The 16,951-nt window shown below is 38.5% G+C and overlaps 1 protein-coding gene across 2 annotated transcripts in view; it reads right to left on the minus strand.

Annotated features, from left to right (window-relative positions):
• The window catches only part of rybpa (RING1 and YY1 binding protein a), an 18,754-nt gene extending 3,357 nt beyond the window's left edge, over positions 1-15,397 (minus strand). Inside the window, exons 1-4 of one of the 2 annotated variants that reach the window (XM_053643107.1) lie at positions 15,152-15,397; positions 14,594-14,719; positions 2,149-2,655; positions 735-827 (exon numbers count right to left, since the gene is read on the minus strand). In XM_053643107.1, coding sequence (XP_053499082.1) covers positions 735-827; positions 2,149-2,655; positions 14,594-14,719; positions 15,152-15,177 — 752 coding nt within the window. In that variant the 5' untranslated portion in view covers positions 15,178-15,397. The other variant, XM_053643108.1, reaches the window with a different exon arrangement.
• Between the last annotated feature and the right edge of the window lie 1,554 nt (positions 15,398-16,951).

Here is a 16,951-nt window from a genome sequence, read left to right on the forward strand (position 1 = left end):
TAAAATAGTAGCAACATATTATACAAAGCCAGTAAGGTGTGGATCTGGACAAATATATCTACGCATAAAACCAGATCATCAGTTTTTCTTTACCTCACAACACTGACACTCCCACATTCCAGGATGAAATGTAGGGTGCATAGGGCCAGATCTCTGAGTGACTTATTTGACAAACATGATGGAACACTAGGACACACTCACTGGCTGGCAAACTCACCAAACTTCAATTCAATTCCACTTATTTGGTACAGGAGGTTAATCACCAATATGGGCCAAATGAATTCTAGCTGAATTGCAGGCACAGTCGAAGAGTGGGCTTAAACTGGCAGGAACAATTTTTTAAAGACACGAGTGGCATCGTTAACCATCAGGATTGGTGCTGTTATTAAGGGGATGGGCTTTGACATACACTGCTGATATAAGGGAAATGATATACACTGCTGAAATAAGGGAGCATAATACACTACCCATGTTAACTCAGTGCTAGCTGTGGACTGCTGTAGTTCTGTTCTAGATGTAACAGTTTTCATTCAATTGCAATAAATGATGCAATGCAATTTATTCAATGCACTTCATTCATCTTCAGTAGGAACTTTATCCTGATCAGGGTCATTGCTGTTCCCAGGATCAGCTCCAAATTCACAGACAATGCAGGTATACACCCGTGATGCTATCCTTCCCAATGGATAGCAGTAATCAGACAAGTATAATTGTGATTACTGTGATAAACTTACCTTGAAATAATTGATTTGTTGCTCTTAGTGGCCGATTTGCCAGATTTCATGCTGCTTCTTTCACTAGGAGGACCTTTATTGAGGATCTTGGGTCTGAGAACAACAAGACAATCTGAATTAGTGCAAAAAAAATAATTAGTTTAAGTTTCAAACAAGTCTTGTCTGGTGAACGACACTAGACCAATACTCCCCACCTTTCCCTTGTGTTATAAAGTCAACTCCAGTATTATTGGTACCCTTCATAAAAATGGAAAAATTTAATGAATATCGAACAATGAGCTCCATTTTGAGCTTAAACATATAGGGATGCTGTATAGTTTCAAACTGATTCGCACACAGTACATATTTCAACTGGGTGCGATTTTGCTATGCATATATTTTGAAGTGCAGGTTTGTCATGGAACAGTACAGTTAATAAAGATAACATGGTGCAGTACTAGGCTTAACACACATGCACGCAAGACCTATAGATAACATAAAAGCCACCCTATTGTTTGAACACTTTAACAAAAAACATTTAGACGACTAAATGATCAGAGGATTATGAGTGAATGATAGTTCAGATTGTTGATACAAGATACAAAACATAATACAGAAATGCCTGGACATTTTTATAGAGCTGAGGGTGGAGATTAATGATTGGCAGTGCACTGTCAAACCAGGGTGGGAGGTTCAAGCTTCCCTAGGGCACCAAATGTTATGTTATAACCCTGCCACACTGCTGGACCACTCCTGCATATGCAAACTCCTTTACATTATTAAGTTTGTGCATGTAGACATTTTTATTTATTTATTCAGATCACAGGTTCAAATCTGGAGACTAAGATGGCTGTCCAATGACACTTAAAGTAAAGTTCTGAGCTGCATTTTGTGGCTTGCTCGCAAGAGAGGCTTCTTTCATGAAATCTTTCCAAACAGCTGTGATGTTATACTGATTGTGAAACTCCACAACCTGAAGAATCAACTAAACTGTGTAATTCTGAATGCAGATCTCTGGCCTCCTTCTATATCCTCCCTGATGTGTAGTGGGGAGTTATGTTCAAGTATCCTCTTTCTGTTCCAGACTTTTGAATCTTTTTACAACCTTCATTGTGCTGAATTATAACTTCTCATACATTTTATGTAGGTCACTAATAGTCTATATCCTGCACTAAAGCTCTTTGGCTTTCCCCATAGTGATAGCTGACAAAGGAATTTTACATGTGTGCAACCCCAAAGGATGGACATAGTTATATATTGAAGACAAAAGGCTTTGAAAAAGAACCAGACAAGAACAATGGAAAAACAACTTATGGAAAGTAGTTTGTTTGAGTGGAAAATGTGTATTTTATACAACAGATTTTGCCCAGTCTCTTAAAGGGTGCTAATTATTCTAGAATTTGCTGTATCTGTAACTCTTGAAGATGCCACTTACTTTATCTTCTTAGCAGTCGGCTTTTTGTTGGAACCAGGCACCTTTTCCCTCTCTTTGTGCTTGTCCACCATTGCCTTCTCTACTTTGTTTTTCTTCATGTCCTCCTTCTCGGCCACTTGTGTCCCAGATGCTCCTGTATGAGGGTCTTTTTCCATTTGTGGCCTGTGTGAATGAACCTTATCCAGAAGTTCTCTGTGCAGTTCCTGGTTTAGACCTGGTCTCTCAGGCCTCCTTTCCACTGATGTTTGTACTAGCTGAGGTTTGTCCAATCCAATGCGCTCCTGTCTCCTGTCCTTATGTGTGTGTCCTCTGTCCAAGTGACTGCTGTCTGGGCCCAGTCTGTCCGAGTCAGAGTTGTCTACACTTGGCCTGTCTGAGTCTGAATTGTCTATGTCGTAGTGGTCGTCTCGCTCTGTGCGCTCCCTCCTGTCTTTCTTAGCTGGTGGAGGAGAGGCGTACTGCTGCGCTACTTGTTGCGCCACGAGCTGTGAGTTCAGACGAGGTTTTCTAGAGAAGGAATAAAATACACGTTTGCTTTTTATTGTACTTTTACATGTACCTGTTGTAGATGTAGATGATAAATGCTACATATACCCAATATGAAAAACTAATTTATTTTTCATTCACGTCATTGATGTGTGCATACAGCGGAATAAAAATTGATCATGTTGCAAAAACAAATACAGTGATGTGAAAAAATAAGTGCTCCCCATGGAAACAGTTGGCTTTTTTGACATATTTGGACAAGCAAACATTTGATCATTTTTGAAACAGTGCCTATTAATAAAGTTGATGTACTTTGAAAAACTAATTTTCCTTGTTTTTTTGTTCATCATTTACTCAACAGAAATAGTAAAGTAAGTACACCCCTGGGCTCAGAAGCCAGTATTGCTCCCCATTAGCAGAAATAACTTCTTGTACATGTTATGCATAATTGTCCACCAGACTTGCTGGAATTTTTGACCACTCTTCCATGCAATATTCTTTCAGTTGCAAGATGTTTGAGGTTTTATTGAATGTACTGCCCGTTTCAAATCCCCCACAACATTTCAATGGGATTTAAATCCAGGGTTTGACTAGGCCATTCTATAACCCTCCATTTCTTCTTTTTGAGCCAATCCTTGGTGGATTTGCTAGTGTGCTTAGGATCATTATCCTGTTGAAAGGTCCATTTTTGGTTCAACGTCAACTTTCAGACATATGGCCTCACCTTAGCTTCAAGCACTCTTTGATATGATCCAAAATTCATAGTTGAATCAATGAATTCCAGCTTTCCAGTCCCTGATGCAGTGAAACAACCCGAAACCATAACATTTCCAATTCTAATTTTATGGATTTGAAGGTGTGATAAATGTAGGGGTGTACTTATTTTTTCCATGGGACTGATCTGTTTTTTGTTTATTTAAATTGTGAAAATTACTACAAAATATCAATTCTGTGTGTTATTTGATAGAGAGCATCAATTCATTAATAGCCACTGGTTCAAAGAGGATCAAATGTTTGCTTGTCCAAATACATCAAAAAAGCCAAAAATTTCCATGGGGTGTACTTTTTTCCCCCCACATGACTGTATATTGTTAAAAAAATGCAGATCACAATGTAGTATCACCTCACAAATTAGTTGTTCAACTGCGAGGAATGCACTCAGTAACTGAGATTATGCACAGTTTTCAGTACCATGTCTGAACTATTCTCAGGAGAATATGGAGCTGTAAATATAGAATTTAGTCTGATGATATGTCAATATAAAGAATGGCATCACCACCAGAACAGAAACAGGCTAGAGCGAGAGCTAGAGGTAAATTTAAAAACAAACAAACAAACAAACAAAAAAAACCCCCACCTTATAGACCACTACATGAGCAGAAATAGGTCTCACCGCACAGGCTAAAGAGGCCATTATCAACTGTGGCAGGGTTGCAGAGGTTAGCCCTTCTTTTAAGAACCAAGAACAAGAACTTCTTTTAAGCACCAACCACAGATATTACAACACACAAGGCCCAGTGGGAAAATTTAAGCCAGAGAAAGAAGATCACCAGTATATTTTAAATAGGTTTGAGAAGTAGACAGTTACCACCAGCTGTCTGATGCAGATGTGCATTATCTGCTGCTTGTTTATAATGATATGGGTGCTGGCACACAGCTAGAGCAACTAATAGCAGATAGGAAAGATAGATAAAAAGGCCCTAATTCTGTGATGGCAATAAAGGGCTTAGAAGGCAAGAGAGATGAACAAAGCAGGACACAGAATACACCACAGTAAATCCTGTGGAAATAGAAGGCGTGCAGGCAGGATCTCCATTTGTCAATGAATACATTTCACAAACCATCAGTGGCCTAGCCATGATACTGGAAAACAAGTAGAGGATGCATGTGGTTTATCCTCTGCTATCATCAGCACTTGTAGAAAGACAAAACTAAACCTGTGTAAAATATAAATCTTGGGAAAACACTCCAATAGAACAGTCCGGCAAGCTGTATACCTGTGTGATGAAATGACCATGCCTCTTTTTATGGGCCCATCAAGAATTTGAACAGCCTGAAATCTTGATCTGCAAATCACAACTATACAACTGCATTACAGTAAACGTTACGGTACCAGGCCCCAACCCGGAGAATCACTGTACCATTATAACCGAGCAAAGACTAACTATTTAAACATTTGATATTAATGAATCTCCTTTCTTCAGGTTTGCCGTTTATGAACCAAATGTAACCGTTTTTATTTTAATGATTTAAATGTTACGAAAAGTGGATGTGTCTAAAAGGTTATTAGTTAATAAAAATATTTGTTAGTGATTTTCTGAGTATTGCGATATGATTTATCAACAGTATTTTAAAGTAATTATCAGGTCACACAAGTTAGTTTTTTTTTTTTTTTACAAAAAATTGCTTTCTTTATGTGATTATCATTATTAGGCTAATGCAAAATCCATATTTCTTGATATTTTTGTTTGTGTTAAGACAAAAGAATGTTGGCTTATGAGGTGCAGAAGAAAGACGCAATAGGAGACATGCAATGCTATTAAATGTTTAAGCCCTTTTAAAAATGTTTAGGGCAGTTAGTTTTCTGCATGTAATGTGTTAATTACATACACTTGTAGAAACATTTACTTACTTTGGCTAATACAGTCTCAATTGTTTATAGTCCAAAATAATAAAGTGACGATTTTGCCACAAACTAATTGTTATGAAACGTTTCTCTCAGGTTTGCAGCCAACTAGTAAGCTATAGCTACTTAGTATTTTGTCTTCTGGGAGACATGTAACTATCTTATTTAGCATCTGAAGGGCAGTACTAAATGACAAAAAAGAACTTTAAATAAAATAACAATTTACTCCGATCATCCTGTTCAAAAGTTTACAACCACCTGGCTCTTAACGGATCGTGTTACCTTGAGCATCAGTGAATGTTTGCACCTTCTGTAATAGTTGTGTACGAGTCCCTCAGTTATCCTCAGTGTGAAAAGATGGATCTCAACATCATATAGTCACTGTTGGAATGGGGTCAAATATGTAGAAGACGCTGGAAAAGCAAAGAATGCGCAGGACCTGGAGGATTTTTCTGAAGAACAGTGGACAGTTTAACTGCTCAGGACAAACAAGGGACTCATGAACATCCATCACAAAACAAAAACCAGTCGTGGATCATCCAGGTAACAACATACAGTATTAAGAACCAAGGATATGTAAACTTTTGAACAGGGTAAATTTGATATATATATATATATATATATATATATAAATTCAGCTATTATCTTGTTTTGTGGACTATATGCAAACATCTGTTACACACACACACACACACACACACACACACACACACAGGTGCATCTCAAAAAATTTAAATATCGTGGAAAAGTAAATTTTTCCATAATTTAATTCAAAAAAAGGACCTTTCATATTTTCTAGATTCATTACGCAAAGTTAATATTTCAAGCCTTTTTTTGTTTTAATCTTGATGATTATGGCTTACAGCTCATGTAAATAAAAAAATCCAGTATCTCAACATATTCGAATAAAGAATTTATAGTACAGAAATGTCCACCTTCTGAAAAGTATGTTAATGTACCCACTCAATACTTGGTCTGGGCTCCTTTTGCAAGAATTATTTTATCAATGCGACATGGCATGGAGGCAATCAGCCTGTGGCGCTACTGAGGTGTTATAGAAGCCCAGGTTGCAGCGGCCTTTAGATCACCTGTATTGTTGGGTCTGGTGTCTCTCATAGATTCTCTATGGGGTTCAGGTCAGGAGAGTTGTCTGGCCAATCAAGCAGAGGAATACCATGGTCAGCAAAACAGTTACTAGTAGTTTTGGCATTGTGAGCAGGTGCCAAGTCCAAATCAGCATCTCCATAAAGCTCATCAGTAGACAGAAGCATGAAGTGCTCTAAAATCTCCTGGTAGACGCTGCATTGACTCTCGACTTGAGAAAACACAGTGGACCAACACCAGCAGATGACATGGCACCCCAAATCATCATTGACTGTGGAAACTTCACACTGGTCTTCAAGCAACTTGGATTTTGCACCTCTCCACTCTTCCTCCAGACTCTGGGACCTTGATTTCCAAATGAAATGCAACATTTACTTTCATCTGAAAATTGACTGTGGTTGTGTGTACTGAACAGAGAGATTAAAGGCTCAAGATACCTTTGCAGGTGTTTTGAGTTAATTAGCTGATTAGAGCTCTTCTCAGGTCAACATTTCTATATTATAAATTCTTTATTCTAATATTTTGAGATACTGGATTTCTGATTTCCATGAGCTGTAAGCTGTAATCATGAAGATTAAAACAAAAAAAGGCTTGAAATATTTCACTTTATGTGTAATGAATCTAGAATATATGAAAGTTCCACTTTTTTTTAATTTAATTACGGAAAATAATTAACTGTTCTGAAATGATTTTTTTTTGAGGTACACCTGTGTATGTATATATACACAACCCCTTTGCCAAGATAACAGCCGAGTTTTCTCCTATAATGCCTGATGAGGTTGGAGAATACACTGCAAGGGATCTGAGACCATTCCTCCATACAGAATCTCTCCAGATACTTCAAATTTCGAGGTCCACGCTGGTGGACTCTCCTCTTCAGTTCACCCCACAGGTTTTCTATTAGTTTCAAGTAAGGGGACTGGGATGGCCATGACAGGACCTTGATTTTGTGGTCAGTAAATAATTTTTGTGTAGATTCTGATGCATGTTTTAGATCATCCTCCTGCTGGAATATCCAACCATGGCCCATTTTAAGCTTCCTGGCAGAGGCAGTATTGATATTGTAGAGTTCATATTGATGTAGAGTCCACAATGCCATGTATCCTAATAAAATGTCCAGGTCTTCTGGCAGAAAAACAGCCCCAAAACATTAAAGAGCCACCAACATATTTAACCATGGACATGAGGTACTTTTCCATATGGCTACCTCTCCGTGGGGGCCAAAACCATCTCTGGTGTTTAATGCCAAAAAGCTCTATTTTGGTTTCATCTGACCATAGACCCCGATCCCATTTGAAATTCCAGTAGTGTCTGGCAAACTGAAGATGTCTGAGTTTGGTTTTTTGATGAGAGTAGAGGCTTTTTTCTTGAAACCCTTCCTAACAACTTGTGGTGATGTAGGTGACTTCAGATTGTAGTTTTGGAGATTTCTGACACCAAGACGCAACTAACTTCTGCAATTCTCCAGCTGTGATCCATGAAGATTTTTTGGCCACTTGAACCATCCTCTTCTCAGTGTTGAGACAATATAGAGACACATCCAATTCCAGGTTGGTTCATAACATTTCCAGTTAACTGGAACTTCTTAATTATTGCCCTGATGGTGGAAATCGGCACTGTCAATGCTTGTACTATTTTCTTATAGCCACTTCCCATTTTGTGAAGCTCAACAACCTTTTGCCACACATCACAGATATATTCCTTGGTCTAACCCATTGTTATGAATGACTAAGAGAATTTGGCCCATGTGTTAGCTCATATGTATACCCCTGTGAAACAGGAAGTCATGGTTGAACAATTTCCTGTTCCTAGTCACCCAGGTGTACTAAAAAATGTAAAATATCAATGGGAATATACTTCAAATATATTTCTCATATGAATTCAAAGGGGTGCCAATAATTGGTGCATACCTATATTTAAGAAAGATTTTTTTGTTTGCAATTGTTTGATATCCATGAGAACAGAGTATTTTTGTGAATTTTTGAACAAACATCAAAAGGTTAAACAATAAAGACAATTTTCAAATCCTTCTTTGCTCATATTTACCAAGGGTGCCAATATTAGTGGAGGGCACTGTATCTATCCATCTATCTATGCTAACCAAATGTTCCTGATAGCTTCCTGTTTTTACTCTGTATTGCACCAGCATCCATCTGACCACACTCAATCCCTATTCACACATTTTTTGGTATTTATGTCACTGTGTTTTATAAGCTTGTGAGAAAGTCCTTGGTTTGTGTTGTATATGTATAGACACTTTCTAAACCATGTATCTTGATTTTCCGTAATGTTCTAGTCCCAGGTTACCTAGTTTCACCCCTCACATTATTTATAGCTCTGGTCCCAAATTGTATAGTTTTGGGTTTTGACCTCAGTCTGCCTGCAGTTATGATTCTGAATATGGATATGTCTGTAAGCAATTAGCAACAAGTCTATGTTTGTACCATATTAGACATGTAATGTGTATATATACACACACAAACACACTGGTTAAAAAAAAAAACCTGAGTGTGTCTGTTGGTTCCGTGTGAATGAACTGAGTTACATTAACACAATTTGTTCTTGTACATCCAGCATGACTTGCCAAGGAATTGAATTGAACTCCACACGTTCTATTTCAATCCTACGATTTGTCCTAGGACACTGGCATTGTGAGGCGATAACTTTACCCACTGCGCTCTCATGCTGGCCATGATTTAATCAAGTTAATTTAACATTATAGTCTATATTTATTCCTGTCAGCAGCAACATCCTTGTGATTTTTAAATGTAATTGGATCATGATATGTGAATTGATCAAACACACTCTACATAAATCAAACTAGTAGATCAGATAATAGATATGTTTAAATTAAATTTAGTATAAGCAAAGAAATCATGTTTTGATAAAGTAAATATTTTTATGTAAACTATACATACTTTCTGTTAATTCTGGCTGACCACATATTTCCTTTTTTTTCCAGTGTAAATGAATGTAAGCAGCACATCTACTACACAAACTCAGTTTTTAAAGTGATTATTTGATTTAAATGTCTTGCCTACTGAGATGTCTGTTCTCTGTTCCACTTCATGAAATATATTCAACACTCAACACACTATTCTGTTTGCATGTAAGTTGAAGTTACTATTAATTTGAGGTTAAATACATTTTAAATCACTTGCCAGTATAGACCTTCATCAAAAGTTTCATAAGAAGCACAACTTAAAGCATCTTCTAAAATTTAGATGCAGGTGTAGGCACCAGGGATATGGGGGGTGTTTATGAAGTGTAAAAGAAAAAGAGATGAAAATGTCCAAGAAACTAGGAATATCACAACCCCATTTTGTTCATTTATGGTATGATACCAATTTAAGTGTTGCCAGCATCTTCATTTTCCCTCGATATGTTTTAAGTATAAGTGATGGCACATTGTACTAGCAGTAGAGTTAAAAGTCCATTGAAAAAGCAAAGCTTGCAATCTGCTCATGTTAATCAAAGAAGACAAAGAGGCTTTGCTGCAGTCACAGGCACCCTAAACAGTTTTAGGTCTTAAAACAAAATACAACATAAAACAAAGGCAACCTGAGTAAACACACAATACATTTTTAATTTTTTAAGGAAAAAAAGCTATCGGACACCTATCACTCATGTGAAAAACTAATTGCCCCCTTAAACTTAAAATCTGGTTGTGCCACCTTTAGCAGTAATAAACTGTAACACTTACTTCAAGGAGTGGGACTTACTCGTATGCTTTGGATCATTGTCTTGCTGCATAATCAAGTTGCGCTTAAGTTTCAACTTACGGGCTGAAGCCCGGACATCCTCCTTCAGGATTTTCTGGTAGAGAGCAGAATTCATGTTTCCATCAATTATTACAAGTTGCCCAGACCCTGAAGCAGCAAAACATCCCCACACCATCACACCACCACCATGCTTGACTGTAGGTATGATGTTCTTTTGTGGAATTCTGAATTCATGGATGCCATTTTTGCGGTGTCTTTTTGATAGTGGAGCCTAGTGTTGTTCTCCGTAGTCAGACCGTGCTATCGTCAGTCTGCGAGATCGCCAATACATTATATTATCGTGTGCGGGGGCGTGGCAATAGTTATCATTTGCGAATTTATTTCCTCATTCAGCTAATTATTTATTGACTTGTTTATTTTTTATTTCATTATTTACATACTTATATTATCACGGGAAATGACGCGCAGAAAATGAGAATCGTTGTTCGTCACTTTGTATGGAAGCTCTAAGTGGCCATGCATTAATTTTTTCCTTTCTTGTTTTCTCCTGATCTCGACCCCATTTATCTGTGTACTCGACATCCATCGTCCCGAAGTCAGTGGGGTTTTTGAATTTTGGTGAAATGCCTGAAATAAGGTCTATGGTTAACACAAGCTCAAGATATGTGCATGTTTTAAACTACGACATAAAATACATCATTAATACCCCACTCAGGATTTTTAAAAAAAGCTTTTACTTGTCTTGAAAAACAAGGTTGCTAACAAGTGACTAAATGGGACTACAGAGGTTGTCAGGGACATTAAATCTCATCATGCCGAACAAGAAAACTTACCTAATACAGCCTTGTTGTGTTTATACTCATATTCTTGCAAAAAAAAAAAAAAAAAAAAAAAAAACACAACTCAAACTTTCCAACTTATAGATTTATCAATTTATAGTATTTTCCAATTGTACTGTGTTTTTTTAAAATAAAGATTGAAAGCGTTGTTGGAAGCTTAGTGGTGGTGACATTGAAGTCATGTGACCGTGGTGTAGTTCGTTTATAGCCTCACATTTGCTTTTTACTTCTGGTTTCAAAATTCATGAAATTTGTGAAGATTATCTTAATGGACAAAACATGTAAGAATCAAACTTTTGTTGGTCACAGTTTATTTTCTGCAATAATCCAAAAGCCAATGGAAAAATCCTATTGGCTTTTTGTCGAGGGAATCAGGGTGATGCTAACTTCCGGGTAGGCCTACAAAAATACGTCATCCCAGCAGGATTGACAACTTCCACATTAGTGTCCGACAGCTGAGAAGGAGACATCCCTCTCTCTTAATGCCGATATAAACTAAATCTCTACAGCGGGCAATTATTACATTTATGATGGCAAAGATGCCAACATGCATGTAACACCACTCCCATTCACAAAGCTTGAGATTTTCTCGGGATAAAATTACGTTGGCAGAAACAAATTTTGGTTGTGTCGAGATCACAAGAAAATTAAGTCGGATCACGCGAAAACAAAGAAAAAAAATAAAATAATGCATGGCCGCTTAGGGCTTCCGTAATTTTGCGAGCAACATGGAGTTGGTGGTAAAGAAAAATTTAACTTAGCCTATTTGGTAATATTTTGGTTTTAAACCAGACGCCAAAGGTGTCCCATGTTCCCAAGTAATATTTTCCATGTTCAGGGAGGGAATGAGGAAGCTGGAGGCAGGCTTGAAACAAGCAAAGCGATATATAAAGCAGAGAACAATACAAGTAGTGTTACCATGCGAGATTTATAATTAAGTTCTAGAAAAGCAAAAGTACGCAGAATAGAACTGTAAGAGCCAGAGAAAGTTTTTTGTTTTTTTTAAGGATAATGTGGGGTTGGCATTTTAGGGGTTAGTTATGTGCTCACGTTATATGGGTCTTTAACTGTTTTTTGAAGATAGTGAAAGATTCTGCGGTCCGGATTGAGGTTGGAAGTTCATTCCACCACTGAGGGACAGTTAGTTTGAAGGTTCTGTAAAGGGACCTTCAGCCACACTGAGTAGGCATTACTAAGCGTCAGTCGTTAACCGATCGCAGATCGCGTGAGGGAATGCAAGCCTTCAGGAGAGTGTTGAGGTAGGGGGGTGCAGTTCCAGACAAGGTCTTGGACGTGAGCATCAAGGCATTGAATTTGACACGGGCGGCTACAGGAAGCCAGTGGAGGGAAATGAAGAGCATGGGTCCTTTGGGCTGGTTGAAGACAAGGTTGCTATGTTCTGAATCATTTGAAGAGGTTTGATGGAGCTGGCTGGGAGGCCTGAGAGTTCAGTTTTGAGATGACAGGAGCCTGGACTAGTAACTGTGTACCCTGCTCGGTGAGATAGGGTCTGATTTTCTTGATGTTATACAGAATGAACCTACAGGACCATGCAGGTGTTGAAATACACACACATTACAGAAACATTATATCTGTTTAATTAGTCTGCCTAATGCATTAGGAAATTATGTTTTTAGTGAATTTAAATACGGCATTAACCAGTCCCCTCAAAGTTTCATATCAGTAATTTGAACATCAGTGTAATCTGTTACAATCCATGTGATAGAGATGGAAAGAAAATTCTAACATTTTTCAAAACACATGTTGCTGTCAATTACATGTTTTTAACCCAGTCAAGCTCCTTATTTCAGTGGGTCTCATCCCTTGTGTGTCTGGCTGCAACTCCCCATAAATTTCGCTCCCTCCCTCTGGACATGCTCTAAATCATACTACAGCAACCTCCATTTCTACACACAGGAGACACACTGAAAACGCTTCGGCTGAGTGCGCCACCTTAACGCAGCCACTCTCTTTTTCAGGACATAACGACAATGTGATCAACACTGACATTGGGCCTCATTTATCAAGCTGGACATAAAAGAATTTATTTATGAAATGTTCATACAAATTTTCACAAGGAATTTGGTATTCTCGAAAATCCAGTAAATTCAGAAAAACATTCATATATCATACGCGTGTTCCCGGGGGTGTGTAAATTTACACATGAGAACACTAACTGAATCTAACTAAGCCTCAGCTTGATCAACTTCGAGTCATACAATTTGCATGGATTATTGCATTTTTATATCTGGAATATACTGTCAAGTTTAAATTGCTTCATTTTATTACGAGTACAGTATTTAGCAGATGCCCTTATCCAGAGCTAAAAATCAAATGGCAATTATGTAATACCCTAGGTAGAGAATTGCTTTTACAATTTAAAATAAAATCAATCAATGTAAAGTAATAATCTCCCACTGAGTGTTGGTTATTATTTGTGTGAGGCATTTTTTTTAGTTGTCAAAGTTGATGAGCCCTGCCTTACAGGGATTAATTGCTAACTTTAAAAAAAAAAAAACCCTGGAATAACAGTAGTTGAAACACTAGGTCATGACATGAAAAGTCCAAATCAGGAGTTTTCTAGTCAAAACTGGACAGTGCTACACCATCAAACAAGACCATGGATTGAGATGGACAAGAACAGAAAACAGTGTGTGTTTGTGTTCCTGACTCTGTGTGGGAGAGAAGTGTCCTGCGCACACAGTAGGCGGCTAGCCGATCACAGCAGGAGTTATATACTAAGTCTGTAACAGTGGCCATGACATGGAAACACTACACCCACTCCACTCACTCGTCCTGTGGATACAGCAGACGGGCTTCTCTCACACAGCGTAAGTACAACACAGATAGGTCTATCAGTACTATCAGGTCATGGCTGACAACTGAGCAAGTGACCTTACTAACATAAGATCACGCTTCATGCAGTTGTGAACAATTTTAACCACAATATAACAAACACTCTAAACAAAGTAGTAGTGTATACAAAGAGAGCCAGAACTCTTGTGCATACATGATAGTAGATGTATGTGTCTGTTTGTGAGTAAGAATCAGGTTGCTTTAATTCTGCTCTGGCATGCCCGAACAAATCGATACCGCATGCTTTAAGAATATCTAACTGTTCCATGATGGTGGCTGTTTTTTTTCAGTCCCAGCCCCACCAATCAGTGCCACAAGGGACATTTACTGCAGATAAAGCATTTTGTCTACCTTTGTTTCACAAGCGAGAGTGCTTAAAAAACTAAAAACACAGATGCAATCAACCAATGACAATTATGGCATATAATATTCAACTACAAGGATGAACAGAGATCAAACAATTTGCATCATGGGGGTGTTACAAAAGCAAAATAGGTGTCGCATAAAGTACATTTAGAAACAGACTCTACTTAAGAAAAATCTATATTCCATTAACAAAACTGGTATTAGATAGGGCTGGATTTTTACTGAGATTTTGTGTCCTAAGGAAATGCTCAAAAGGACACCTTTGGCATGATTTATAGTCTTGCAGGATCTATATAATCTGTAAGGATAAACAGGACAAAAGAAAGTATCATTCACAGAAGTATCATTCAGAAGGGTTAAGATGAATGCCTTCATTCCCTCTCACCACAGACACATGAAAATGTGAAGCTGGAAAAAGACGACCAGAGCTCCATTAGAAAGTTTACCTTGTGGACGTGCCTTTGCGCACATCACACATGCTGCATTTGAACGCCTCGGCGCTGTTGCGGAACGTGCAGACACTACAGTCCCAAAATCCGTCGTCTGCACAGGGCTTGGCGTGTCTTTTTGGCCTGTGGGATTTAAAAGAGGATTTTGCATGTCATATGCACGGCTGTTGCAAATGTGTCACTCACCTACGCGTGATCTTGATTAGTATGACAGGCATGCATCGAAATCAATTCAGCATAAAGAAAAGTAGCGCAATTAATCTCTGCTACATTACAACCGGACGACTAATAACTGCATTGTGTCATCGGAAGTGCGTCGATGTCAAGGACACGAGCTCCGACTAGGAAAAAAAAGCACAAAGCATCGAGGAGACGAGGCGTCTCCTGAATTCCTTTGTCTAAATCTGGAGAGCCTGGAATAAGGATCCGCCATTGCTGCGCTTTTTTTCCCTCTCTTTAACAAGCTCGGGTAAACGTCTCCAGTTCACCTCATAACAAATCAAGTCCTTGCGAAGACACTGCAAAATGCGTCTGAAAGACGGTTCGAGCAAATACCTGGATGGGCTTTTCTTGTCGCCCATAATGGGAGAAGCGCTGTGTTCCTGCAGTAATTTACAGTGTGGCGCTTCCACACGCAGCCAGACTCGCCGCTGTAGCACAGAGCTGAACCCGCTGCAGAGCCAGGCGGCCACTCGTCACGTGACCAGCGCCTCCGCCAATCAGCGCGCTCCCGCGTTAAATGTCCACAGGTTTGAGAGAAATGGAGAAACGACTACACTAGTCCAGAGCATTGGGTTCGTCATGCAGGGAGGGAGAGGGAGCGGGAAAGGGGAAGGGAAAAAAGCAAAATGAAGAGTTCATTACTGTGTTTACTATGTAACACAGTAACTTTACTATGTGATTACTGGTACATCACATTCTAGTGGAACCATATAACGCTCAGTAAACTTTAATTACAACAGAAAGAAAGAAAGCAGTATGTTTACTGGTACATCATATAGGTCAAGAGAAGGTTAACTGATGTGCAACGGTACATCTATACCGCTTATCCGGTACAGAGGATTCTGGAGCCTATCCCATGTAACTCGGGGCACAGGGCTGGGGACACCCTGGATGGGGTGCAGGGAACAATCACACATACAGTACACTCACACACACATTACGGACAATTTGGAAATGACAGTCAGCCTGCCATGTATGTCTTTGGACTGGGGGAGGAAAGTGGAGTACCCGGAGGAATCCCCCGAAGCACGGAGAAAACATACAAACTCCATGCACATGGGGTGGAGTCTGGAATTGGACCCCCAACCCTGGAGGTGCGAGGCAAACGCGCTAACCACTAAGCCACCATGCCCTACATTATATTTGAAGGGAACTATATAACACTATACTAAACATAGGCAACTTTAATTACATCAGAAAGTAAGAAAGAAAGTAAAATGAAAAGTTTTTATGTTTACTTGTACATCATATAGGTAAAGAGAAAGACGAATGAAGGTGCATCATATTTGAAGGAAACTCTATAACGGTACACTAGACATCTTTGCAAAAAATCAGAAAGAAAGAAAAAACTGATATTTAACTTTACATCATGCATAGGCTATATTTGTTGCCTTCTCCTGAGTTGAACTCAAATCCCACTATTGTGCAAGAGATTAGATTACAGACAGTAATTTGTTAAAATGTGTATTGCTTTTAGTGATATGCAGAAAATGCTTGTTTTCTGTACTTGTTTTGATATAAATGCTGGGTTTTTAAGTTCTTAAACAAGACTAACACTTTTTGTAAGTACTGTAACATCTTAGACTTGATTTCACTTCCAACTCCCAAAAACATGCTGGTAGGTGGACTGGCTTTCACTAAATTGTCCCTAAGTATGAATGACTGTGAATGTGTATGGGCATAGTATCCTGCTATAGAAAGGGGTCCTGTCCAAGGTGTATTCCCACCTTGCCATCCAGTGTCCCCAGGATAGGGTCCAGATCCACCGTGACTCTGGCCAGAATAATGCGCTTACTAATGATTGTTTCCCACTGAAGAGATCAAGTGACATAAGAGAAATGCATTAAAGGTTTTGCTATTCATTGTGGTACATTTTCTGCATATCACTAATAGCAACACAGTTTGTGTATTGTATTTCATTACAATACACAATATTTTTCACTGGTATGATAGCTTTTTGCTCTGGTACAAACCCTTCTTCATAGTCCTAACTGTCAGTTCATTTGGAGGTAAGCAAGCACTGACATCACTATTGTTTTATTTATTTATTATTATTGTTTTTAAATAAAAATGGTATATGTATTTAGTGTGGGAATGTACTGTAGGCCTATGGGTGATAATGATAAAATTATC

Source organism: Ictalurus furcatus, chromosome 15, assembly GCF_023375685.1.
Source record: "Ictalurus furcatus strain D&B chromosome 15, Billie_1.0, whole genome shotgun sequence".
NCBI lineage: Eukaryota > Metazoa > Chordata > Actinopteri > Siluriformes > Ictaluridae > Ictalurus > Ictalurus furcatus.